This window comes from Mycena indigotica (assembly GCF_014461135.1).
Source record: "Mycena indigotica strain 171206Taipei chromosome Unknown Mind.scaff0012, whole genome shotgun sequence".
NCBI lineage: Eukaryota > Fungi > Basidiomycota > Agaricomycetes > Agaricales > Mycenaceae > Mycena > Mycena indigotica.
Window position 1 is genome coordinate 1,777,549 of NW_023503011.1, and position 22,360 is coordinate 1,799,908.

General features: G+C 48.2%; 3 protein-coding genes across 3 annotated transcripts; 2 read left to right on the forward strand and 1 right to left on the reverse strand.

Moving 5' to 3' along the window:
- Positions 1 to 1,273: 1,273 nt before the first annotated feature.
- Positions 1,274 to 2,240, reverse strand: MIND_01243000 (uncharacterized protein; the record flags this gene model as incomplete). Its single annotated transcript, XM_037368919.1, has 2 exons — positions 1,274 to 1,348; positions 1,392 to 2,240. 2 exons carry the CDS (start codon positions 2,238 to 2,240, stop codon positions 1,274 to 1,276), a joined length of 924 nt encoding a protein of 307 aa, XP_037214887.1.
- An 8,847-nt stretch (positions 2,241 to 11,087) lies between these two features.
- Positions 11,088 to 12,596, forward strand: MIND_01243200 (uncharacterized protein; the record flags this gene model as incomplete). The annotated part of the gene is made up of 6 exons (XM_037368920.1): positions 11,088 to 11,198; positions 11,303 to 11,426; positions 11,478 to 11,514; positions 11,568 to 11,864; positions 11,917 to 12,058; positions 12,171 to 12,596. 6 exons carry the CDS (start codon positions 11,088 to 11,090, stop codon positions 12,594 to 12,596), a joined length of 1,137 nt encoding a protein of 378 aa, XP_037214888.1.
- Positions 12,597 to 16,337: 3,741 nt separating this feature from the next.
- Positions 16,338 to 17,547, forward strand: MIND_01243300 (uncharacterized protein; the record flags this gene model as incomplete). The annotated part of the gene is made up of 3 exons (XM_037368921.1): positions 16,338 to 16,501; positions 16,559 to 16,880; positions 16,936 to 17,547. The coding sequence occupies 3 exons, from the start codon at positions 16,338 to 16,340 to the stop codon at positions 17,545 to 17,547; spliced, it is 1,098 nt and encodes a 365-aa protein (XP_037214889.1).
- Positions 17,548 to 22,360: the final 4,813 nt, after the last annotated feature.

The following is a 22,360-nucleotide window of genomic DNA, read 5'->3' on the forward strand; positions in this document are numbered from 1 at the left end:
ACTATCAGCAGGACAACTGGGACAAGCTGATTCCAGCCGCGGAGTTCGCTTGCAACAACCATGTTCACTCCTCCATGCAACAAGTCCCCTTTATGATGGATACAGGATGGCTCCTGCACATGGGCTTTGAACCCAGAGTCCATTCCGCTACAGAGGGTCCGGTATCCACAGATTTATCCGTGCTGGCAGTTATGGACGGCCAGTATATAGTTGGCACCCTAGCAGGCGGACCCTTAGAGTTTCTTCTCTTTGGATCCTCCCCTGCTAGGTTGGTCCCTCCGTGTATTTCCTTTAGCTTTTATTCATGTTTTGGATCCTCCCCTGCTAGGCTTTTGTTGGAGTCTCCAGGGTTGCCCTTACACAAGTCAAGTCAATTTAAGTCAAGTTAGGGCATATTGCGCCTCTCAAGAATCTCACATCCCAACCATCTGCTCTATTGTTCATCTAAAGTGAAAACAGTTAAACACAGTTGTAAAACAGCATCCCAATTATAACTGAGAGCCAATAAGAATATCTGAATCTGTTAGCCATTTCCTATGGCTCGAACCCTCAACACAAACTGCACAAAATTAGGATTTGATTAGTTGAGTGGAAGGTCCTGGTGATCTCCTTGATTGCTCATTTTCTACATGTAGTAGTGGCAGCTACAGATAAGCAGTATATATTCAGCTTCATAGCAGGCAGACCCTTAGAGTTTCTTCTCTTTGGATCCTTCCCTGCTAGGACCTTGATCTCAGGCCTCCGGGATTACCCTTACAAGGCCTTCAATGAAGTCCATAGAAATAGAATACCAAGGGCAAAGAGAGACAGGTAATGGCTTACGTGAACTGTATGGCTTGTGTCAAGGCTTTTGTTGTGCTTGCAAAGAATGCAAGACTGAACATATACTCGGACAAAGGTTTGGAGCTCCGGCCAAGTTTGCTGCACCTGTAAAGGCAACCCTGGAGGCCTGAGATCAATACATTTGGCTATACTAAGATATGTAAAATTCTCAGTATAACTAAATTCTAAAATATATAGTGTGACCACAAGCTCCTTTAATCTACATCCTGATGAATATAAGCCTTATTATCATGATTATACACATCATCCTTATGCTCTGTTGCACTGTCAGACAAAGCCATCCCACAGGCCAAATCACACATAGTGCAGATAAATGGCTTATCCACTATCAAGATATTGTTTCCCCTCTCTGGTCTCAAAATAAGAGACCAGATGGTATGTTGTGTTACTGGTTTGTAGATGACTGGATATTTCTTTTTTGCACCAGCCCTCAGTAGAATGGAAATAATAATGGAGATAGGAGGATTGGTGTTAAGCCACCATGGAACATTTCGGTAATGTAGGGCTGCAAGGAGAGGTGTGCTATACTTCCCTGCAACCAAATCCACCTGTGCACCTGAGTTGAGTAGGAGCTGAACAATATCTGTTTTTTTCCTATATGCAGCAGCTTGAAGAGCAGTTCCATACTCCCCAGCAACAAGATTCACCTCTGCACCTGAGTTGAGTAAGAGCTGGACAACATCTATATGTCCCTCATATGCAGCAGCCTGGAGAGCAGTTCCATACTTCCCTGCAACCATATCCACTTGTGCACCTGAGTTGAGTAGGAGCTGAACAATCTCTGTGTTTCCTACATATGCAGCAGCTTGGAGAGCAGTTCCATACTCCCCGGCAACAAGATTCACCTCTGCACCTGAGTTGAGTAAGAGCTGGACAACATCTATACGTCCCTCATATGCAGCAGCCTGGAGAGCAGTTCCATACTTCCCTGCAACCATATCCACTTGTGCACCTGAGTTGAGTAAGAGCTGGACAACCTCTGTATGTCCCTGATATGCAGCAGCTTGAAGAGCAGTTTCATACTTCCCTGCAACCACATCTACCTGTGCATCTAAACTGAGCAAGAGCTGTATAGTCTTTGTCTTTCCATTACATGAAGCAGCCTGAAGAGCAGTTCCAAAGTACCCCGCGACCAGATCTAGTTGTGCACCTGAGTTGAGTAAAAGCTGAACAATCTCTGTGTTTCCCCTATGTGCAGCAGCCTGGAGAGCAGTTCCATACTCCCCTGCAACCAGATCCACCTCTGCACCTGAGTTGAGTAAGAGCTGGACAACCTCTATACGTCCCTCATATGCAGCAGCCTGGAGAGCAGTTCCATACTCCCCCACCTGAGTTGAGTAAGAGCTGGACAGTTCCTGTTCTTCCCATGTATACTGCTGCTTGGAGTGCTGTTTCATAATGTCCAGCAATCCTATTTATTTGACAATCTCCCTCCAGGAGCAATTGGACAATTCCATTGTTGCCACCTAATGCAGCAGCATGTAATACAGTTCCATAATGGTGACTAACAAGATTCATCACACCCTGGTTGTCCTTTGCAACCAATGCCTTGCACAGCTCTTCATAACCCAGTTCTGCAGCAAAAAATATTCCTGTGTCTGAGCCCTCCACCTGATTTAAAATATATTGTGATAACAGAAGGAGATTTCCTGCTACTGCAATAGATAGAGGAGTCAATCTGGGGCTTAGACGGCACATTCTTTGCCATGTGTCTGACCACCAGTTATACAGGACATCCATCCATACAATATGTTCTAGACATTGAGTCAACTCTGATTGAAGAAATACCTCTGCTAAACCCTTTGCATGGAACAGAATATTCCCAGCATACTCAAGCAGATCATAATTATATATATCCGGCCTGTTCACTAATTTCAAATAGATACACAATATATGTGTGATCCTGACATGTATATCTGGGAACTCAGTGGATCTGATCTGCTCTAGAAAATCCTGAGTAGTATAGTGCACAAGGCGTACAATGTCTGACTCTCTGTCCTGTATGATGAGCCCACAGCATATCTTAACAATATAACCAATTCTAATCAATTGCTTAGAATTAGGCAATTGGGTTGTCTTTGTTGTCATGGCAAGTGCTGTCTGCAGTTCGATTACCCTTAGTGGCCGTTTTGTATATGAAACCCATCCAAGAGCAAGCATTGCAAGTTCTGCTTGATTGGCTGGTTGAAGCTTGATATAATCTATGGTTCTCATATATCCAATACCTAAATCATTTGGCAAATCATTCAGAGCTTGTTCCAGTGCCTCTACTGTTAGAGCAGTACTTAGAAGTTGGAGTTGGAGCTGTACCATCAAGAACCTGAACATATCTAAGCCTGTTGTATAATTATATCTGATTATACTTACATCCCATTGGCCTTGACAATCATCTTGTTAATCACCACCTCTCTAAGATCAATATCCTCAGATAGAAACTCCCTCAGAATTTGATGCTGGTTTATCTGTGTTATAATATATGATCTGATATCTTCTTCATTGGCCTGCAGCTCCAGAATAGCAATAGAAGGCTGGGAGGGCAGAACTAGATGTGGTCTTGACATTATCATCAAGTTCACATTTCCTCCTAGCTGGAGCAATTCTGTGAGTAATGGATGGTATTCACCATATTGATATTCATCTATTGCATCTACCACAATATAAGCAGCTTTGAGAGTAGCAACCAGTGCTGATGTAAGCTGGTGGATCTCAGGTAAACTAGGACGTGTGTGTGCCTTTGGCCCTGTGGAAGTTGTAGAGGTTTCTAGCCTGTGACATATCCTTGTTTATGGTCAGCTGTCTCCAAATAGATGCCAGCAAATTCTTTTCAGTCTGAAGTTCTGTTTCTTTATAGTTCAGATAGACTGAGGCTACTCGAATTTCAGAATTCTCTTCTAGCTGCTGAAGCTGGGCAAGATGGTCTACAACTTTGGATCTGTAAATAATACTTAGTATATAATATTGTTGTGAGAACTGAACAATTACGCAAGCACTGTTTTACCCATACCAGCTGACAACACTACTCAGTTCCTTATCCAAGTATATCATTTGGACTTACGAATTCCTGTACACCAGAGTACACTTCCTATTGTTGACTTCCATTTTAGGAATTCTGGATGCTTCAAGAGCCAGTCACCAGTATTCTTCTTGCGTATTTCAGAAATGGCCTGATGACGGAGAAAGAAGTTGATTGGTGAAATCCATTCAATCAGGGACATGTCTTCTTGGACTGTGATAGATGTTTGTGATTCGAGTTTATGCATATCACTTGCTACACCTACACTCTGTGTTTCCTGCACCATGTATGCTTCAGATCTCATATCAGAATCACATAACAGGGTAAACACCAGTACATACTGGGTATTATCTCCCATTAGATTCAAGTTGATATGAGGGCCATGGCCATCACCTCCATGTCCCCCAGTTGAGCCTCCACCTCCACCAGTACCACCTACAGCAGTCACTAGCAGTCCACCAGCCAGGACAGACCATACCCATGATAGTGACGACGGACATTGCAAGCTGTGAGACGATGGTGGGGGTCAAGAGCAAGATGCTGCACGCGGAAGTCGGCACTTGCTCGATGATCGATCGATATATATTGGGTCAATTGACGCCGGGAATTCTCGGGAATCTGACAAGTGTCCGACGCTGATCTGAGAGTCCCGATTGGGTGATCTTCAAGCTTCTCTCTCTCGCACTGTCACTTGGGCGCAAATAGACCTGCAACGAGCCTCGTGGACCAAACACGCTGTGGCACGCAGACCGACGGGCTCCGGAAGGGGCTGCGAGTACTAGTATACATTTTACTCCCCCCTCTCCTTCGACTTTTTTTCCTTTTTGTATCCAAGTTCTATCTGGCAGTGTGCATGACGACAAAGGACGGGCCGCGGCGTTGTGAGATGAAGTACAGGACAGCGTCGTATGCATATGGTACGTCCCGCCCGTCCGCGTCATCAGTGGCACTGTTTCGCTGCTCGCACGCTTGAAGTCAGTCAGCGCCAGTGAACGTGGGAGCGTAGATGGATCACCGTCCTACTCCACGGCATCCCGTCGCACACGAGCATGCCCGCCTGCGCCACCGCCCGAGCGCTGCAGTCGGCGCACAAGGGTTCTTCATCAGTCCGGCCGACTGGCCTGCATAGCCCCGGCCCCCGGGAAGTCGCCGGCCTGGACTCGGAGGGCGGCGCGACTTTGTTGCTTGTAGGCCCGGGCCAGTGTTCGTCACGGGCCACCCGCGGGTAAATCCGGGGTGGCCCCCACCCGTTCCCGCCAACGGCCCGGGCCCGCTTCGGCGGGTGCGGGTACCCGCGTTTTGGCCGACGGGCCACGGGTGGCCCGCGTTGCACAGGCCCGCAAACTGGGAAAGCCACGCCGCGGCCGCGCTGAGGCATTAGATGTCGGCAACGGCTGTTGCTGGGCGTCCGAACCCGCAGCAGCCCAAGCCGACATCTTCTTGATGGCTCGAATGCCAAGTCTCCGACCGGTGGGAAGCGCCGGAGACCGCCGGCGAGGCCGGGTATCCGGTTAGCCGGGCCCGGCGGGCCAAGACGGGGGCCAGCGGGTTTGGTCCCGCGGAGGCCCGTCCTCACGGCCCGTCGCGGGTCACGCAGCCCGTGACGATCAACTAGTTACCAATGCTGACGGGACAAGCCAGCACGAGTCTTACAGTGGCACCCTGGCACTATAAGATGTACTCGTACACGGCCCGTGCTCGCACTGCCAGTGGCATCTGGTTCTTTGCTCCGCCGGCGGCTCCTCCAGGCTGCTTTACTCCCTTCCCCTCGCCGTCGACGCCCCGGGCCGCCCAGCCGCTAACCTGTCCCAGCTGACAGTGGCATACGACAACCTCGAAAGGAAACTTGGAGGAGATGATAGTATACATCGGGTCGATATTAATGTGGACCCTGGATCCGTGCATCACCGTTTTTTGTTTCCACACAAGTTGCATCAAAAAACGATCACACTGATTACTTATTACTACAGTACTAGTTGCAGTTGCAATACAGAGAGAGTATGGATACAGTATCTACTCACTGGTTCTAAAAGTCCTGCACCGCGGCGTCCTCGAGCGCCATCATCTCCCCGTGATCCAGGCTCATCTGCCCGTCTCCCGCACCCTGGATGATCTGCGCGGCCCACGCGGCGTCTGCGCCGGCCGCGGCGCTCGGGGCGTCGAGGATGCCGCGCATGACGGCGTGCACGGGCGTGGCGGACGCGTACGCGATGTACACGAGCGCGAGCGCGAGCGTGAGGCGCGGCGGGCCGAGGAGGAGGACGGCGACCGGGTCGGCCTGCGCCGGGTGGCGGTGCCCGGGCGGCGGCGGGCGGAAGGAGCGGGCGGGCGGGGCGGAGGCGGAGAACAGCGCGCTGTGATGGGAGCCCGAGGCGGATGCGGGGGTAAGCGGGACGACGGCGAGCTCGTCGTCGGTCAGCGGCGATGCGTAGTCGAGGTCCGAGTCCGAGTCTGACGTGGCGCTTACGTCACCCGTCACCTGCTGATCCCATCGATCCTTATCCGGCGTTCCTGGCCGACCTATGTAGGGCCACCACACCGTGGCCAGCGCGTTACAAGACACAACGCCGCGATGCTCCCCCCGAGCCGCGTCACCCTGCGCTGGGGCCCGCGCTGGTGGCGCACCGACGACGACCGTTCGCGGCGGTCCGCAGACCGCGAGTCTATGCATGATAGGACAGCTTGATGTGTGTATTTTTGCGTAAATCAAAGCGGCACGGGCCACGAGCGTCCTACGCCGGCGAGAAAGCCACCAGGCGTCTCCTTCTGCCAGCGCGTGATGGTGCGCCGATGGCAAGTGACGAGTGACGCCCGCCGACCGTTCGCGACGGTCCCGTGTCTCTACCCTCAGGATGATGCGGATCTTTCCTTTTGCCCTGTGATTACGACAATATTATAATATTAGGGATAGTAAAGCAACATCCACTCCACTAGGGCTAGGGGTAGGTCAATTGTGTGGTGACTTCTGCAAACAGATCACATCACTAGTAAAAGGGACAAGCAAAAAGTTGAGGCAAAAAAGAAATGGCGGTATTGGAATAGAACCCAGGGCCGAACGATCGTCGATGGAAGGCACCGGGGCACTGTAGCATAGGCCGGGGAGAAACTTAAAGGGTTAGCTCCTTGTTGGAGTCCGAGCCCTCCCTTGCTGTTGTGACCCTTACTGGACTGATGAACGCCAAGATTGGGACACGTGAGGTATCTGTTGATGCAACGAGCAAGGAGCGGGCTTGTTCCGAGAAGGCTGTCGTGCCAGACACTAATTGAGCTGGGAACATCATACGGCCAAATGGAGGAGGGCTTTGCTTGGGAGCTAGCCCGCATCCTTCCGTGGGACGCAGCTCGGGAACAAGCACTCATCCGACATACCTGGGCAACTCAAGGTCCCGACTTCACAGAATATCTTTGCGCTCTCCCCCCACCAACTCAGGTCTACCTTCATACTCTATTCATGTTGCTCGTACCATCACCAGCATGGGTACCACAGCTGTGTTTTGTCCTCCCTGGCGGTTTCGAGCCGGTGTACAATCTTTTTGTCCACTGGTTCTGTCAATGGGATGGCTTAGGGATATACCTGGGCCCACCTTCTTAAGATCGATGTTTCTTCCTGTGAACGCAAGATCAAATCGACGGCATTGTTCCATTGGATGGTCAGGGATACATTCTACAACATGCAGGACACTTTTCCTAGGGCTTGGTGCAACAAGAGGGGAGTTATGTTGACAGCCGAGGGCGGCCTTGTTTTGGAGGGGGGCACCTGCAGCTGCTGGGCTGCACAGTAGATTAGCTAGCGATGTCGTAGTCATGTGATCCAAGCCAGCTTTACCGAGACTTCCCACCGAGAGTGCTGCGAGTGTCACAGATAAGACCCGGCCCGTCCGCTCTGGCGCTGGTGCCGGGCCATCGCGGGCCTGTAGCACACAGCACGTGACGACGGGGAACATGCGCCCCAGTAGGAGGAACGCACAGGTGGGAAGCACGTGACCGAGAACGACGCGTCGAGCCGTTGCCGAGCCCAACTCGACATAAGGGGACTGGGGAGGAGTGCTAGGCGGTTAGGAGTAGCGCCTGGCCTGCAAGAAATGTACGATCGTCCCCTCTGCGGCCAGGAACGGGGGCGAGGAGGAGCAGGAGAGGCCAGGGTGTCTGATCACCCCCCTTTGTGGGCCCGCGTATATACTGTAGTAATTAGACCATAAGTTCGAGTAATGTGTAAGAGACCTACCTGAACTGAACTTCTGTAAATGTGTAATGTGTAAACATGGAAATTATGCATCAAAATCTGCCAAATTTGACAGATATCATCAAAAATCTGCGGCCGGCTATCGCCGGCATACCAAATAAGGAAATTGATGCGCTGATCATCATTGATGAACTTGATTGTAAATGAAATAAATGTGTAATGCGTAAGATGGTCTGAACTTAAGGTCTAATTACTACAGTAAGGCGCGATAGTGTACCCTGTACTCTATTGCTTAGATCGTCTGAAGAACTACCTTACTCCGTGCAAGGAGGCGTTATCGACTCATCGGGCTCGACACGACCCGATTCGAACCTTCGACCACCGACAGCGACAAGGGACCGAGTTCACGCGTTCTTAGGAGAGGTCCTTGCACGGCCCGACCCGCAGTCTGACAGCGAGCCTCTTGGGCATCTCCAGCGAGCGGGTGTCAGGGGAACCCCCGCTTCCGCCTCCTTCGGACCCTCCGAACGCATCCGAGGCACATCCAACCGGCACCCCCTCGGACGCTCCGACCCACCCCGACCATCATCCACGGCCTCCTTCGCCTGCACAATCACCGATCCGTCAAGACCCTCCCAACGGTCACCTTGGGACAGAGCCTGCGATGCCGCTCAGGCCTTCTGCGCTCTATGTCGGCAGTTACGGACACCTGTTTAGCCCACAAAACACTGTGAGTTATAAGGCTCAGTATTTTCAGAACATCCCCTGAGGTGAATAATTGCTGGGAAGAGGGGTGAATAAAGTTGAGCTCTAAGGCAAAATTCGTACCAAGTCCAGTATGTAAGGGGTGAATAAAGGTGAATAATACAATATAGGTTATCCAAACCAAGTCTCCCGGAGGCACACTATATGACAGGTGACACAGCGTCCTAAAAAGGAACTTTCATCAATAGAGATTGGAGTTGGTAGTTTTAGTGGCTATGTCATATGGTTATATACTGTAACATAGAGTGATACATATAAGAAATTTCCAAAAAAGGAAATTTCCACAATTATCGCAGAATGTCACAAATTGTCACAAAATGACAGTTCTCTATTTTGACTGTACAAACAACTTTTATTAAGGGTCTGAAAATACTGAGCCTTGTCAATGGCACCCCGGCGGGTTACCACTGATAACTTACAGTGTTTTGTGGGCTAAACAGGTGGTTACGGACGACCAGTATATAGTTGGCGCCCTAGCAGGCGGACCCTTAGAGTTTCTTCTCTTTGGATCCTCCCCTGCTAGGTCGGTCCCTCTATGTATTTCCGTAGCTTTTATTCACGCTTTGGATCCTCCCCTGCTAGGCTTTCGTCGGAGTCTCCAGGGTTGCCCTTACAGTGGGGTAGATCAAACCTGCTCCTCCTCGCCCCCGTTCCTGACTGCAGAGGGGACGATCCTACATCCCTTTCAAATGTCATGGATAAGACCTGGCCCATCCGCTCCGGCGCCAGTGTCAGGCCGCCAAGGGCCTGCAGCACGCAGCATGTGACGAATCACAATGGAAAACAGGCGCCCCAGTAGGAGGAACGCACACATGATTTGATTACTAGCTACCAGTAATTACTCTTAAATCAAGCAGATGCTGTGTGAATGTATGTGCATGTTTGGCACTGGTCTTAACAATGTCTTTTTCTTTGCTCCACATTTCCATTTTTTGGCCACTGCTGTTAAAGCCCCAAATTGGTAACAAAAGCTGTGAAATATGACCAATCCTAATCAGAATACAAAACTGTACACTCCTGCACCTAGTACCATAAAAACACTATATCTAGAGCTATTTACTATACTCAAAGCTATGTGTCTACTAAGTATTCTCAATTTTCCCATGAATCAATAAGTAAGTATATAAATTTTACTGACTTAGGTTGATAATAGTAGACGAGATATATAAGAGGGTTATTGTACACCTGTATGTTATTCTGCAATTAGTTGGATTTTTTCATTTAGAAATTCACCTTAATCAAGTAATATCCAACGCTGGGGCAAATACACTCCGGAGTTTACTGTGAATTCAGTGCCTAAAAGTTGGTCTAGTTTTTGTTCAAATTTCATCTTTACAGAAAAAAAAAATAGTTTCCCCAAAGTGAAACTAGTTTACAGTTAATTTTTGCTTTGCGAAAACCATGTGTCTTATGTCAGCTATTTTTTTTTTTGCAACCTCAGTATTCAGCCACAATTGTCAACTATAATTTATGTAATAATGTATGTTTTATAAATATAATTTGGGCTCATATGCTATAGCTACAATCCAGTCTTTCACATTATATGATCATTTCTATGAGTAGTAATATAGCTATAAAATTGATTGGGAGTAAACAATCTATTATTGATTTATTATGCAGTTTGGACATGTCTTTGGATGCAAAGGCAACTGTTTATCCATCAATGTTTTGTGAGCAATTGCAACACATTGGGAGCTTCTCAGCCATACTCTTCACCTGAGGTGGGCAACACTGCTAGCGGCAATTTTCCTTTGCAGGTCCATTTGTCTTACCCCTTCAAGTTCGTGGTTGCGGCGCGCTGGCGCTAAATTTGTCATCGTTGTCGTCAAGTTGTTCCGTCGCCACGGCGGCGTCGTCGTTGCCGTGCCCAAAGTCACTAAAAAAAGAAGGGCACCGCCTTCTCTCGCAGGTCACACCGATCACCGCGTGGAGCCACATCACATCAATCTATAATTACGTCGGTCACTTGTATTCCTGTCGGTCGGAACTCGCCACTGCTGCGCAGCACCAAAGAAAGCACAGGAGCGGCAAGCACTCCCCGTCCTGCGAGGTACAGGCCTGTTTACGCCTGCCAGCAATGCATATGCGGCGCGCGCGCAGTCGTTCTATAAATACTCGGCTAATAAGGAGCAGGGTCCATGACGGCAGCTGATCAGACGTGTGACGACTCCCTAGCCGACCCAATTCAAAAGGCCCGTCACGTATCACGTCACAGCACAGCCCTTTCCTTCTTTTCCTCTCCTCGCTTTTCCCCCTCCTCACAACCCACCCACGCAAAACGCAATGTCGGCCACTCTTTTGTCCCTCACCCTCCTCGCCACAAGCGCCGTCGTCCGCGCGGACTACTTCTCGACGAACCCCCTCGTCAACAAGGACGTGCCCTATGACAAGATCGTGAGTCGGCCATCTTCCTCCGTCCTCCGTCTGCTTGGCCTCCGTCTTGGGGGCTTGGGCTGGCTGGGCGGAGCTCTGGCTGGGCGTGGCTAACTTTGTTGCAGCCTTACCAGGTCATGACGGACCGCGACGACCCGCGTGGCTTCCAGACCGGCTACAACCAGTGCAACTCGACCACCGAGAACCAGCAGTCGATGTGCCAGACGATGTTCGTCAACCATATCGACGGTACGTTGCCCTCGCCCTTGTTTTCTTCTTTCCCGCCTGACACGTATACAGACTTCTGCCTCTGGGCCCCCGCCGTCGCCGGCCAGACGTAAGTCGCGCCCGCTGTCATCGCCATGCCAACGCCACTAACGCCGTCCCAAGTATCGCCGAGTCTGAAGGCGAAGAGGTCGCCTGGTGCTCGAAGAAGGGCCACGGAACGCGTCTCATCCCCAACGGCGCCATTACCTCCGTCCAGTTTGTCCAAACCAAGTCCTACATCCAGATTGCGGGCACCTTCAACCAAGCCATGCTTGGCATCGGCGGAACCGACGGCGGTGAGCTCGACTCGGGAGGACAAGACGGCGAGGGCAACCCTATGGGCGGCCTCGTCTACACCAACTCGTTCCCCGCCGCCAACGGCAACAACGCGACCTTCATTCAGGCGCGCCACTGGTCCTTGTGCGTTGTTATCCTTCCGCGTGTTATTTACAAGTCTGACCCGCGGGTGTAGCTTCATTGGCAACAACTACTTCTGCGGCAAGGTCTGCGACCAAACTGGCTCCAACCCGCAAGGTCTCTGCAACAACATCTACGACCGTCTCGGATGCGACTACAATGCCCCCGCCAATGTCCAGGCCGGCACCTTCGAAGTCGTACGTCTCTTTTCCTCCCTGACATCCATCTCCCTCGATACCCATCGCTACCGATCATGCCGCCTGTCCCTCATCTTTTTCGTTTCCCGCCTCATATTGACTTTCTTTCCAGTGCAAGGGTGACGACATGATGCCCGTTGGCACCTATGTTGGCGCGGATGGCGCGACCTCTACTTATCATCAGCCCCCCTCGGAGAGCGATCCCATCGACTACGCCCATCTCCCATACACCCCCACGCCCGCCCCCACGTCATCTTGCACGCCATATGCCTCGGCCGCTATCTTCACCGACATCGCCAACGTCGCCGCCGTCGGCAGTGCCTCGGCTGCCCCGACAGGCTCCCCGAGCGGCAGCGGTGCGCCCAGCGGTAGCAAGAGCAACCCGACGGGCTCCGTTAAGCCGGGTAGCCCCACGACCGGCAGCCCAAGCTCTGGTGCTAGCAAGCCTGCCGGCTCTGGCTCAAGCGGCGCCCTGGCGTTTGGCGCCTCCGTCGGTGCCGTCATGGCTGGGTTCGCTGTTGTCGTTGCCGCGCTGTAAAGGGCTCAGCGCATGGTTTTTGGTCACGACCGCGACGCGAGGCATGATACCTGCGATGGACTTTACCCGACGTACCCCACACAGACAGCATACATACCTATTACATATAGACCCGCGCCTTGATAGCTTCTTTTAGTTTTTGTTTCTTTCGTGCTTGGATTTTGGCAGTATGCACCGACCAATTGTTGGCGGAGGCTGTTGGTAGTCTCTTGGTCAATGGGATCCGTTCGTTTACATTGCCCGCGAGTATGGCTGTTCGGTATGCTTCTATTCATATTTGCGAGTTCCAGTTCCATCAACTTATGTATGTTGTGGCGGGTGATGTTCGATTACTATAGACATATTGTAGATTGTCATATAAGTATCTGCTACTATCATCAATGCATCATTGTTATATTGAACCCAACAAAATGCAAGAGCAAGGCAGAGATGCAGATAATAATGGCAGGTTGTATCCAACTACACTAAAAAGGATACAGATCTATACAAAGTTCCACATCACTTATTTTTATGCAAAACTGATCCCATAATTCACACTTTTGTAGGATATCATTACTGTATAAGGCAGAAGGAAGATCAGCGACCCTTGGAATATATTGCCAATACTTATGATGGGCTTAGAGAGCCAGAATCACAACTCAGGGAAGAAGAGGAAATAAGGGGCCAAAACAACCACAACTGGAGCTCTTGGTATAAGCATAAGCAGGCAGGGCTAACCAACCATGTCTGTTACAATCACAGGCTGTGCCACCAACACAAGACCATTCCCAACTTGGGCCTGGCATAAACAGCAACCAGGTACCAGAACAACAAGAAGAAGAAGGGGAAAGACCAGAGGATGTTAGGCTTCAGGTCCAGCCATGCAAGACTTCTCCTGAGAGCCCGGAACAGAGCAGAAGAATCATTGGGCCCCGCACACAAAGTAAGTGGAGTTGGCTTGAAATAAGAGGGCCCGTTAAAGTAGTCCCTTAGCAATGTCAGTATTGGGGTTGAATCAGGTTGTCCTATACAGTTCCACCTATTTAGCCCACGAAACACTATGAGTTATCAGTGGTAACCCCGCCAGGGTGCCATGGACAAGGCTCAGTATTTTCAGAACATTCTCTGAGGTGAATAATTGCTGGGGAGAGGGGTGACTAAACTTGAGTACCAAGGCAAAATTCGTACCAGGTCCAGTAGGTAGGGGTGGATAAAGGTGAATAATCCAATGACCAAGTCCCTCCGAAAGTCCTGCTATGTGACATGCGTGACACATGGTGCCCAGAAGGAAATTTAATTGATAGACACTGCGGCTGATGTTTCAGTGCCTGCACAATGCTGTTTTACAGCATATAGAGTGATGAGTATATCAGATTTTCAAAAAAGAAAATTTTCACCATTTAACAGTATGATCATCAGAGAATGTCACAGATCTTCACAAAATGATGGTCATTTATTTTGACTACATGAACAGCTTTCATTCCGTAATACTAGCAGGGAACCCATGCTTTGCATCAGGGGTATGCAAATTTATCTTTTTTGGATAACAACTGAAATGTCAGACAATGTACAGTAAGTATGCATAGTGACCGAGCTCAATTTGTCAATCACCCATCTCTCAACCTCTAAAAGTACTTACACTAAATGACCTTTGATTCGATTTTGACATTAATAATTGTTGGGATAATATTTAGTGTCCAAAGCAGTATATAGAGAATCTGTTGGATCTATGAATGGTCAGGAAAGAGAACAATGTACCACCACAGTTAGGATCTATATTCAGCATATAATTTGCCTTCTCAACCTTGCGACGCAATGATTAAAAGAGGAATTGTGCATTCCATGTCCATTTATGGCTCCATGATGGGATCTGCATGTTAGCCTTTGTCTCTGAGCCTGTTGTCCTGTAAAACGCTTTAGATAAATGGTATAAATGGGAGCCTGCACAATAAGAAACCTAAACATTGATTGAAATTGTAAGGGCAACCCTGGAGACTCCGACAAAAGCCTAGCAGGGGAGGATCCAAAGCATCAATAAAAGCTATAGAAATACATGGAGGGACCGACCTAGCAGGGGAGGATCCAAAGAGAAGAAACTCTAAGGGTCCGCCTGCTAGGGCGCCAACTATATACTGGTCGTCCGTAACTGCCGACGTAGAGCGCAGAAGGCCTAAGCGGCGTCGCAGGCTCTGTCCCAAGGTGATCGTTGGGGGGGGTCTTGACGGATCGGTGATTGTGCGGGCGAAGGAGGCCGTGGACAATGGTCGGGGTGGGTCGGAGCATCTGAGGGGGCGCCGGTCGGATGCGCCTCCGATGCATTCGGAGGGTCCAAAGGAGGCCGAAGCGGGGGTTCCCCTGACAGTGATGTTGGTAAAGGTGGTTCCTGTGCATTTAACCTGTGCTAAGAGGGTCGGAGGCATTAGGGAGGCAGTTTAAGGGAGTCTTGGGAGCTTCCAAATGTCTATAGCTAGAGGGGGAAGTGGTGTTGACTAGCTGGAGAGAATTAGGTATTACAGGTAACATGATGTCGCTACACAGAAGATTTTTTAAGCAGTAGTAAAGGGTGCCTGTGTACATTGTGCCCTTGCCAAAAAAAGACACAGAGAATAAAAAAGTGTCAAGAACACGGGGCAAGGTGATAACAAGGCACCTAATAGAGATAATAGCTGAGATTCACTACACAACAATCAAATGTGTGATTCCTGCCCTCACCGCATCAAAGCATTTATACTTAATTCTCAACCTTGATAAGCTTACAGTTAAAAATGTATATTTCTGTTTCTTTAATGCTATCCCCTAACCATAACTGACTAAAACTGAAGTTACTCATATCAGACTTAGGCCTCCTCTGATGACTGCAAAGCTATCTTCTTATTTATAACCCTCTACCTTTACCATTAAAACCCCTGTGAGACTGCAGGTCGGGCTATGCAAGGTCTTCTCCTAAGAATGCACACCCGGAACAGAACAGAAGGATTGCCGCAAGCAGAGCGAGCGGGTAGATCAAAACTGAAAGGGCCTGTTAACTCGGTCCCTTGTCGCTGTCGGTGGTCAAAGGTTTGAATCGGGTCATGTTGGGCCTGATGAGCTGGGTAACATAGGCAATCTTAGTATGGGAAAAGCGGGGAATGCTCTATGGCAAAAACCTACTTCGATGAATTTAATTTAGACCTTGATTAACAGGACCTCAGTTATTTAAATAGATTTGCTGCTTCTATCAGCTTCTCAAACTTGCAGTCAATCTAGAGGGGGGGCCGGCGGGTGTTGCAGCCAAATGAAGAAGTACAAGGCCTGATGCGGACCATAAAGCAGAACATATAATAGTCAAGAAATAGGACTGACTAGAAAGTCGTAGGAGGGAAGAAAGGTTTGTTGCCCGAGAATAAGGATAATTATTTTTCAAATAGGTCTCAACCTCATCTAAAGCTTGACATTCAACGAAATATTGACTATAATGTAAGGAGGCTAGGCAGGGTTTTTCTGGTTATGTTTCTAGAGCAATTAAGAGAATATTATTAGTCAGCCTGTAATGTTATTCCTAAACCATACTACGTCCTTAATACAAGTGTAACTTCCCTTCATGAAAATTATCTGAAGGATTAAAAGTGTGACTTCCCTTTTATAGAAAGGTAGTCATAGATAATAGACAGTTTTGCGCAGAGCCACCAGAAGCCACCTGGTGGCATTTTGCCTGTGCGCTGCCCGGTGGCTCCGGTGGCTGTGCTGGCTTTAATCCGATAACCTATCTTGCTTCTTGCTGCCATGGAGCGACTCATCTTACAGTCCTCCATTGGGTTTTACTCATTGCTCCAGGATGTTCTGGAGCAGCAAGATCAGGAATGGATTGCCAGGGAAGGACGCTTCCGCCCTGGTGGTCGGATCAGTCTAGATGATCTCGGAGACGATATCTGGGTAGAACAATTTCGGTGAATCTCTATTTAAGTCATCAACACATCCCACTGTAACATCTTGATCTCATACAGATTCCGCCGCCATGAGATATACCTGCTCTCTGATATCCTCGATCTCCCACCTGTCATTGTCTGCAGTCAGTCCCGTGTCAAGGAGGACTCCGCCTCAGCACTCTGCATGCTTCTCTGTCGCCTTGTCCACGTTTCACGCCTGGTTGATGTGGAGATGCAGTTTGGCTGGGAAAGGTCACGATTTTCGCATCACTCGGACAACAGCTTCATTAATCTGGAACCGCTGGAAGCACCTCTTGCGCTTGATCCCCACCGATTGACCCCCGAGAAGCTGACTTATTTTGCGACGGTCATGCAGCAACGCGGAGCACCCCTTGACTGTGTTTCTGCTGTCATTGATGGGACGCCGCAAGATTGCACGCCCAATCACTAATCAGCGACTGGTCTTCAATGGCTGGAAGAGAATACACTGCCTCAAATACCACTCCCTCATCACTCCCGATGGCATTGTTATCCACATTTATGGCCCGGTTGAAGGCAGGCGGCACGACGAGACGGTTTACCAGCAGAGCGGCCTGAGTGCCCTCCTCGAGAAACATTTTGTTAAACCGGATGGCAGCCCACTGTTCATCTATGGTGATCCGGCCTACACTGTCGCAGGCCGCGTCCTTGCCGGCTATAAGGGTGCAGCTCTCAGCCCGGAGCAAATTCAATTCAACACCTTGATGAGCCGCTGCCGAGAGCCAGTTGAATGGAGTTTTAAGGAGGTGGTCCAACAATTTCCGTTCTTGGACTTCTCCCGAAATCATAAGGTACTCCTCTCTCCTTGTGGGCTTTGGTATCTGGTGGCCATACTCCTCGGAAATGCACACACCATCCTTCACCATCCACAAATTCCACAATATTTTCAATGCCCACCGCCGACCCTTGAAGAATATTTCACAGGTGGGCCAGTCGATGATGCGGAGCTTGATGCATGGTGCCTAGATAGTCCATGGGTTCAAAGAGATGAGCAGCAAGATGATACAGATTCAGATTCAGATGTGTAGAAATAAGCAATATACATGAAAAGCTAGTCGGCACTCTTCTTCATCATCGCCATGAGCATCATATTTGTCCGCTCTGCATCTGCAAGGCGACGCTCGGTCTCCTCCTGGCGCCTTTGAATCTCATCCTCGGCATTCCTGCGCTGCATATCTAGCATCTGAGCCTGCGCCCGTGCAAGCATGTCCATCCCGCCAGCGACCTTCTCCTGCAGCGAGACTCTTCTCCTGATACTTGAGATTCTGCTTGTGGCGTCTTTCATCGACTGCTTGTGCATCTTTCAGGAGCTTGGTGTCGTGCTCTCGACGCGATTGTCAAGCATTTCCATGAGTTGGTTACGGCGGCGGCGCGCCGGTGCCACAGAGCGATCGCAATCATTGCCTGAGCCAGCAGAGTTGTTCTCCTTGTCTGAATCGTCATCTGCGGCATGGCGCCGTCTATACCAGCATCGTCAGCCATATGTTTACGAAAGCTGAAATACCAGTCACTCACTTGAGTGCCGGCGCTGTCCCTGTTTCTCCCGAATTGTTGACCCTTCTAGCTTTGCGACATCTGTTAAGCCACTCCCCGGACAAGTCCACGCATCGCAGCATCACGCATCTCCTTCCCCCCGACATCTTCAACAGCAGCCTTGGTCCGCGCAGCACTCGTTTTTTTCACCTTTGATGTTTGTTGTCCATCGAGGAAATCGACTATGTCGTCAAGAAGCTACGTTGAATGAGTGGGGAGATGGCTCATGGAGAGCGCAACAATAACGCACCTTGACATGCTCATCCACATCCTCCACCGCTCCGGTAAGTTGCTTTGCCCTTGTCTGCTGTTTCTGGAGGCATATTAGCACCGAAAAAAAGCCCGAATGAACGGACGCACCCTGTGTGCCTTGAGGATGAGCCGGAATCGTCCTCTGCAAGCCTCACTCGTCCGATTCACCGCTGTCCCGTTTGCTGTCGTTGCTGTGAACAGCTCCACCGCCACGCGTTGCCAAGCTTGAGCGGTATCGTCACCACGGTCGGCCTCGAAAGGCCGGACAACGTCGATGGACTGGACAAGTGCCCTGTCCTGCCATGGGAGCCATCGAGGCGAGCGAGCATTGCTCACAGCTGTTGTCGGCACCCCTCTGTCGGATGACAATTGCTCGTCGTCATCCTCTGACCCAGACATCCCTTCGGCCTCAGCATCTGGGCTGGACTCGCGCGAGCCACTATCGGACGGGACAAAAGGTGATAAGCGCTCCTCGTCCGGAGTGGGAAATCCGCCGCTGGGGATGTCCCAGTCAGGGCTATGGCGTGCTGGCGGGGTGATGACAGGTGGGTCTAATGACGCCTCCATTGTCGGTTTGGTGGCGGTGCGCCGATTTCGCGGGCTGGTGGGTGGTGTGTGTGGTGTTGGGGGGCTTGCAACGCCCGCTGCGCGTCTCTGTTTGCGTGTCTGTATGGGCATATGGTGGTCGGTGGAAGAGAATGGGTTGATGATGTCATGGCATCATCTGATTAATTTGGCGAAGAGCCACCGGCTCCACCGGGCAGCGCACAGCCAAAATGCCACCAGGTGGGTCCTGGTGGCTCTGCGCAAACAGGCTAATATCAATTCTTCCTACTTCGTCTAAATCCAACTTTACATCCTTTGTTTAAAACAATATTTTACAGTTATAGACGCTCTCTTGCTTAATTTTGCTTTACCCTTCCACTCCTATTTAGAGTAACCCAAAAAAGTTCTAGGAAATTCCTAATAGGGCCATGCCTCTTTTGTTAAGGGTCAGTGCTTCTAGCTTAATGACTTAATAAAACTGTCTAGTCTCTCCTTATCACTCCAAGCTTGAGTGATCTGTCATGTTTTACCTTTTAAATATCCAGCCCTGAGAGAGGCTTATGGGCCCTTTCTATGTTTTATGCTCTCTTTCAACCTACTCCCACATTACAGCTCCTCAGCTAGGGAGAACAACTAGTAGTCATTTGGAGATGCATAAAGATCATCTCAGTGCTAAATATCTTCTCTGCTTCAAGTTATTCCATCATAGCTGTAGCTTTTTGGAATGCCTCCAACCTTAGATTGTTTTTTTCTACAAGATTCAAGACTATATTCAACTAGGTGAGAAAGACAAATCCACTATCTCTGCAACAATAATAGCCTCAGTGTTTATTTAACTGTTTGGTTCTTTCCTTTGCTAATCTTCTGTCTAGAACCTCTTCTTTATTACGGAGAGTTTAGACCTTCTGTTCCTTTGCATCAACACTGTTACATTCTCTAAATCAACATTAGAGCTATAACCCCTCATGGAATTAATTGAATCTATACATGGCTCTCTCTTTTGTGGGACAGAATCCATTTTAATTGCTATAGGCTTATTAGGAGTAGCTACTATTAATTATTTTATATAGTGCTTGAAAGTAGCCAGTTGATAAAACACTCTGGTCTTATGCACTTTAAGCTTAGAAGGATTTGCGGGGCTGGATATATTAACATTGATGCACTATTTCCTTTCTTATGTAGAGTCTACATTACAACTGGAAATCTTTATCAGGAATTGATATATTGTTTCCGGTCCGCCCCGGCCTCCGGCCCGTGATAACAATCTCCATGGGAGTTCCGGGAGTGTCAGCAGGGACATTATAATTATATATATACTGACATCTCTTTTCCGTTACCCCTCAGTCTTTGATCCCATATAGCAGGAGACTGAGGGTATGTTTCTTTACTTACTTAGCTTATATAAATACTTACTGTACTTAGTTACTGCGCCTTCTGTAGCTATCATTCTCTCTAAAGATCCTCAATATAAAGCTCGAATATAATATATAAATCGAAAATATAGTTTTATCCGAGATGACTTGGTCCGTCATAGAGAGTGTGAAGTTGTTTGGTATCCTACAGAAGATATGGTGGCAGATATTTTCACCAAGTCTCTACCCCATGCTCAGTATTACAAATTCTGTCTTGCTATAGGACTATGGCCTAGGTCGAGTGGGGGTGTCAGGAATTGATATATTGATTCCGGTCCGCCCCGGCCTCCGGCCCGTAATAATAATCTTCATAGGAGTTCCGGGAGTGTCAGCAGGCATATTACAATTACATATATACTGGCATCTCTTTTCCTACTGGCATCTCTTTTCCGTTACCCCTCAGTCTTTAATCCCATATAGCGGGAGACTGAGGGTATGTTTCTTTACTTACTTAACTTATATAAATACTTACTGTACTTAGTTACTGCGCTTTCTGCGCATTTACAGATTTTGACAATCTTTACTACCTCCCTACTACTTTCTCAACTTATATCATAGCTTCCTATCAACAATGTCAAACTACACTCTCAAGTTCTACTTAGGTGCATCAGGATTATTTCTTATCCTCAAGGAAATCTTTTACTTCTTTGATTGTTAAAATCTATATCGTTCCTTTCCTATCTTGTTAACCTAGACACCAAAGCTTTAAAAGACCTTCATATACTTCTAAAATTATGTTTCCAATATCTATTCCTACCTGCACTTCTTTGTTGCAAAGTCTTGAAGGCATTTTAAAATGCTTAGCTTACTGGGCAGTTTTATTAAAACCCAAATATTTTTTTCTCAAACATCCTTTAGGTTCCCAGTTGGGAGCCACTCTTAAAACTAGTATAGACGAGATCTTATCAACTTAAGATTTATGTAGAAATAAGACTCAGTCGGGACACTAGTAGTGGATGACTAAAAATATGCTCCGGAGCAATATAGGTGTAAGTGTGCAATCGAGATAAGGGCTTGGCAAATGAAATTAAGAGGGATGTGTGTAAACACATCTCCAAGGAAGATGCGCCAGCTATATGGTTAGCCGTGCCATACTTTAACAATTTACCTTTCTTAACCACGCATTAGACCTTTTAAGAGAACTAGACAGGGCTGGGGCTATGCCCCAGGTGTAAACTTGAATATTACTTGAATAACATGAATTTCTAAATTAAGAACATTGCCACTAACTACAACATAGCACACAAATGCGCAATAGCCTTCATACATATCTATTGTTAGTATATGTTGAGTGCAACCCAAGTCACTAACATTTATATACTTATTTATCAATTTGTAGGAAATTTGACTCTTGAGAATATTTACTTGTAAATAAGCTTAGATACAACTTGTTTATAGTACTGTGTGCAAGTTATTACTTACAGCTTTGCGCCCTAATTAGGATTGGTCACATTCTACAGCTTTTCTTATCAATTTAGGACATTCACAGCAGTGACCCCAAAAATGGAAGTGTGGAGCAAATCAATTGTTAAAGCCAATGCCAAACATGTGCATACATTCACACAACATCTGCTTAATATAAGAGTAATTTGTGGAGCTACATTAGTCTGTGTTTAATATTACAGAAACTGTTATCATATTGACTAACTGTCTTTCTAGTGTAACCATTTTGGAAAACTGAAGTCTTGTAAGTGATATCAAGTTCTCAATTATTGTTCCAAAGCTTGCCAAAAGAAAGACTTGAATCTGAGCCATTAAAAGGCTTGTAAATTATATTATCTAGCCCATACCAGTTTGTTATCTTAACATTTGTCTCTTATCTTATGTCTATATGACATGTCAACTGTCCTTTGTATAATAGATATAATAGCAGCTGAATAATAGTGCTAGTAAAATTCTATGTTTAGTTTGTAAAACACTTTAAAGGTTACACTTATGGCAAAGCTAACGGCAGTTGGAGAAGGGAGGTCCAATAGGAGTTTGAAAGCAGATTTTTTTTGCTTTGTCTCAAACAAAGAAACCTTTGTTTGCCTTTCTACTCCCGTTGGGCCTCTCTTTGACAAACTGCCATTGGGTTTGCACCCAGTGTTAAGCTTAA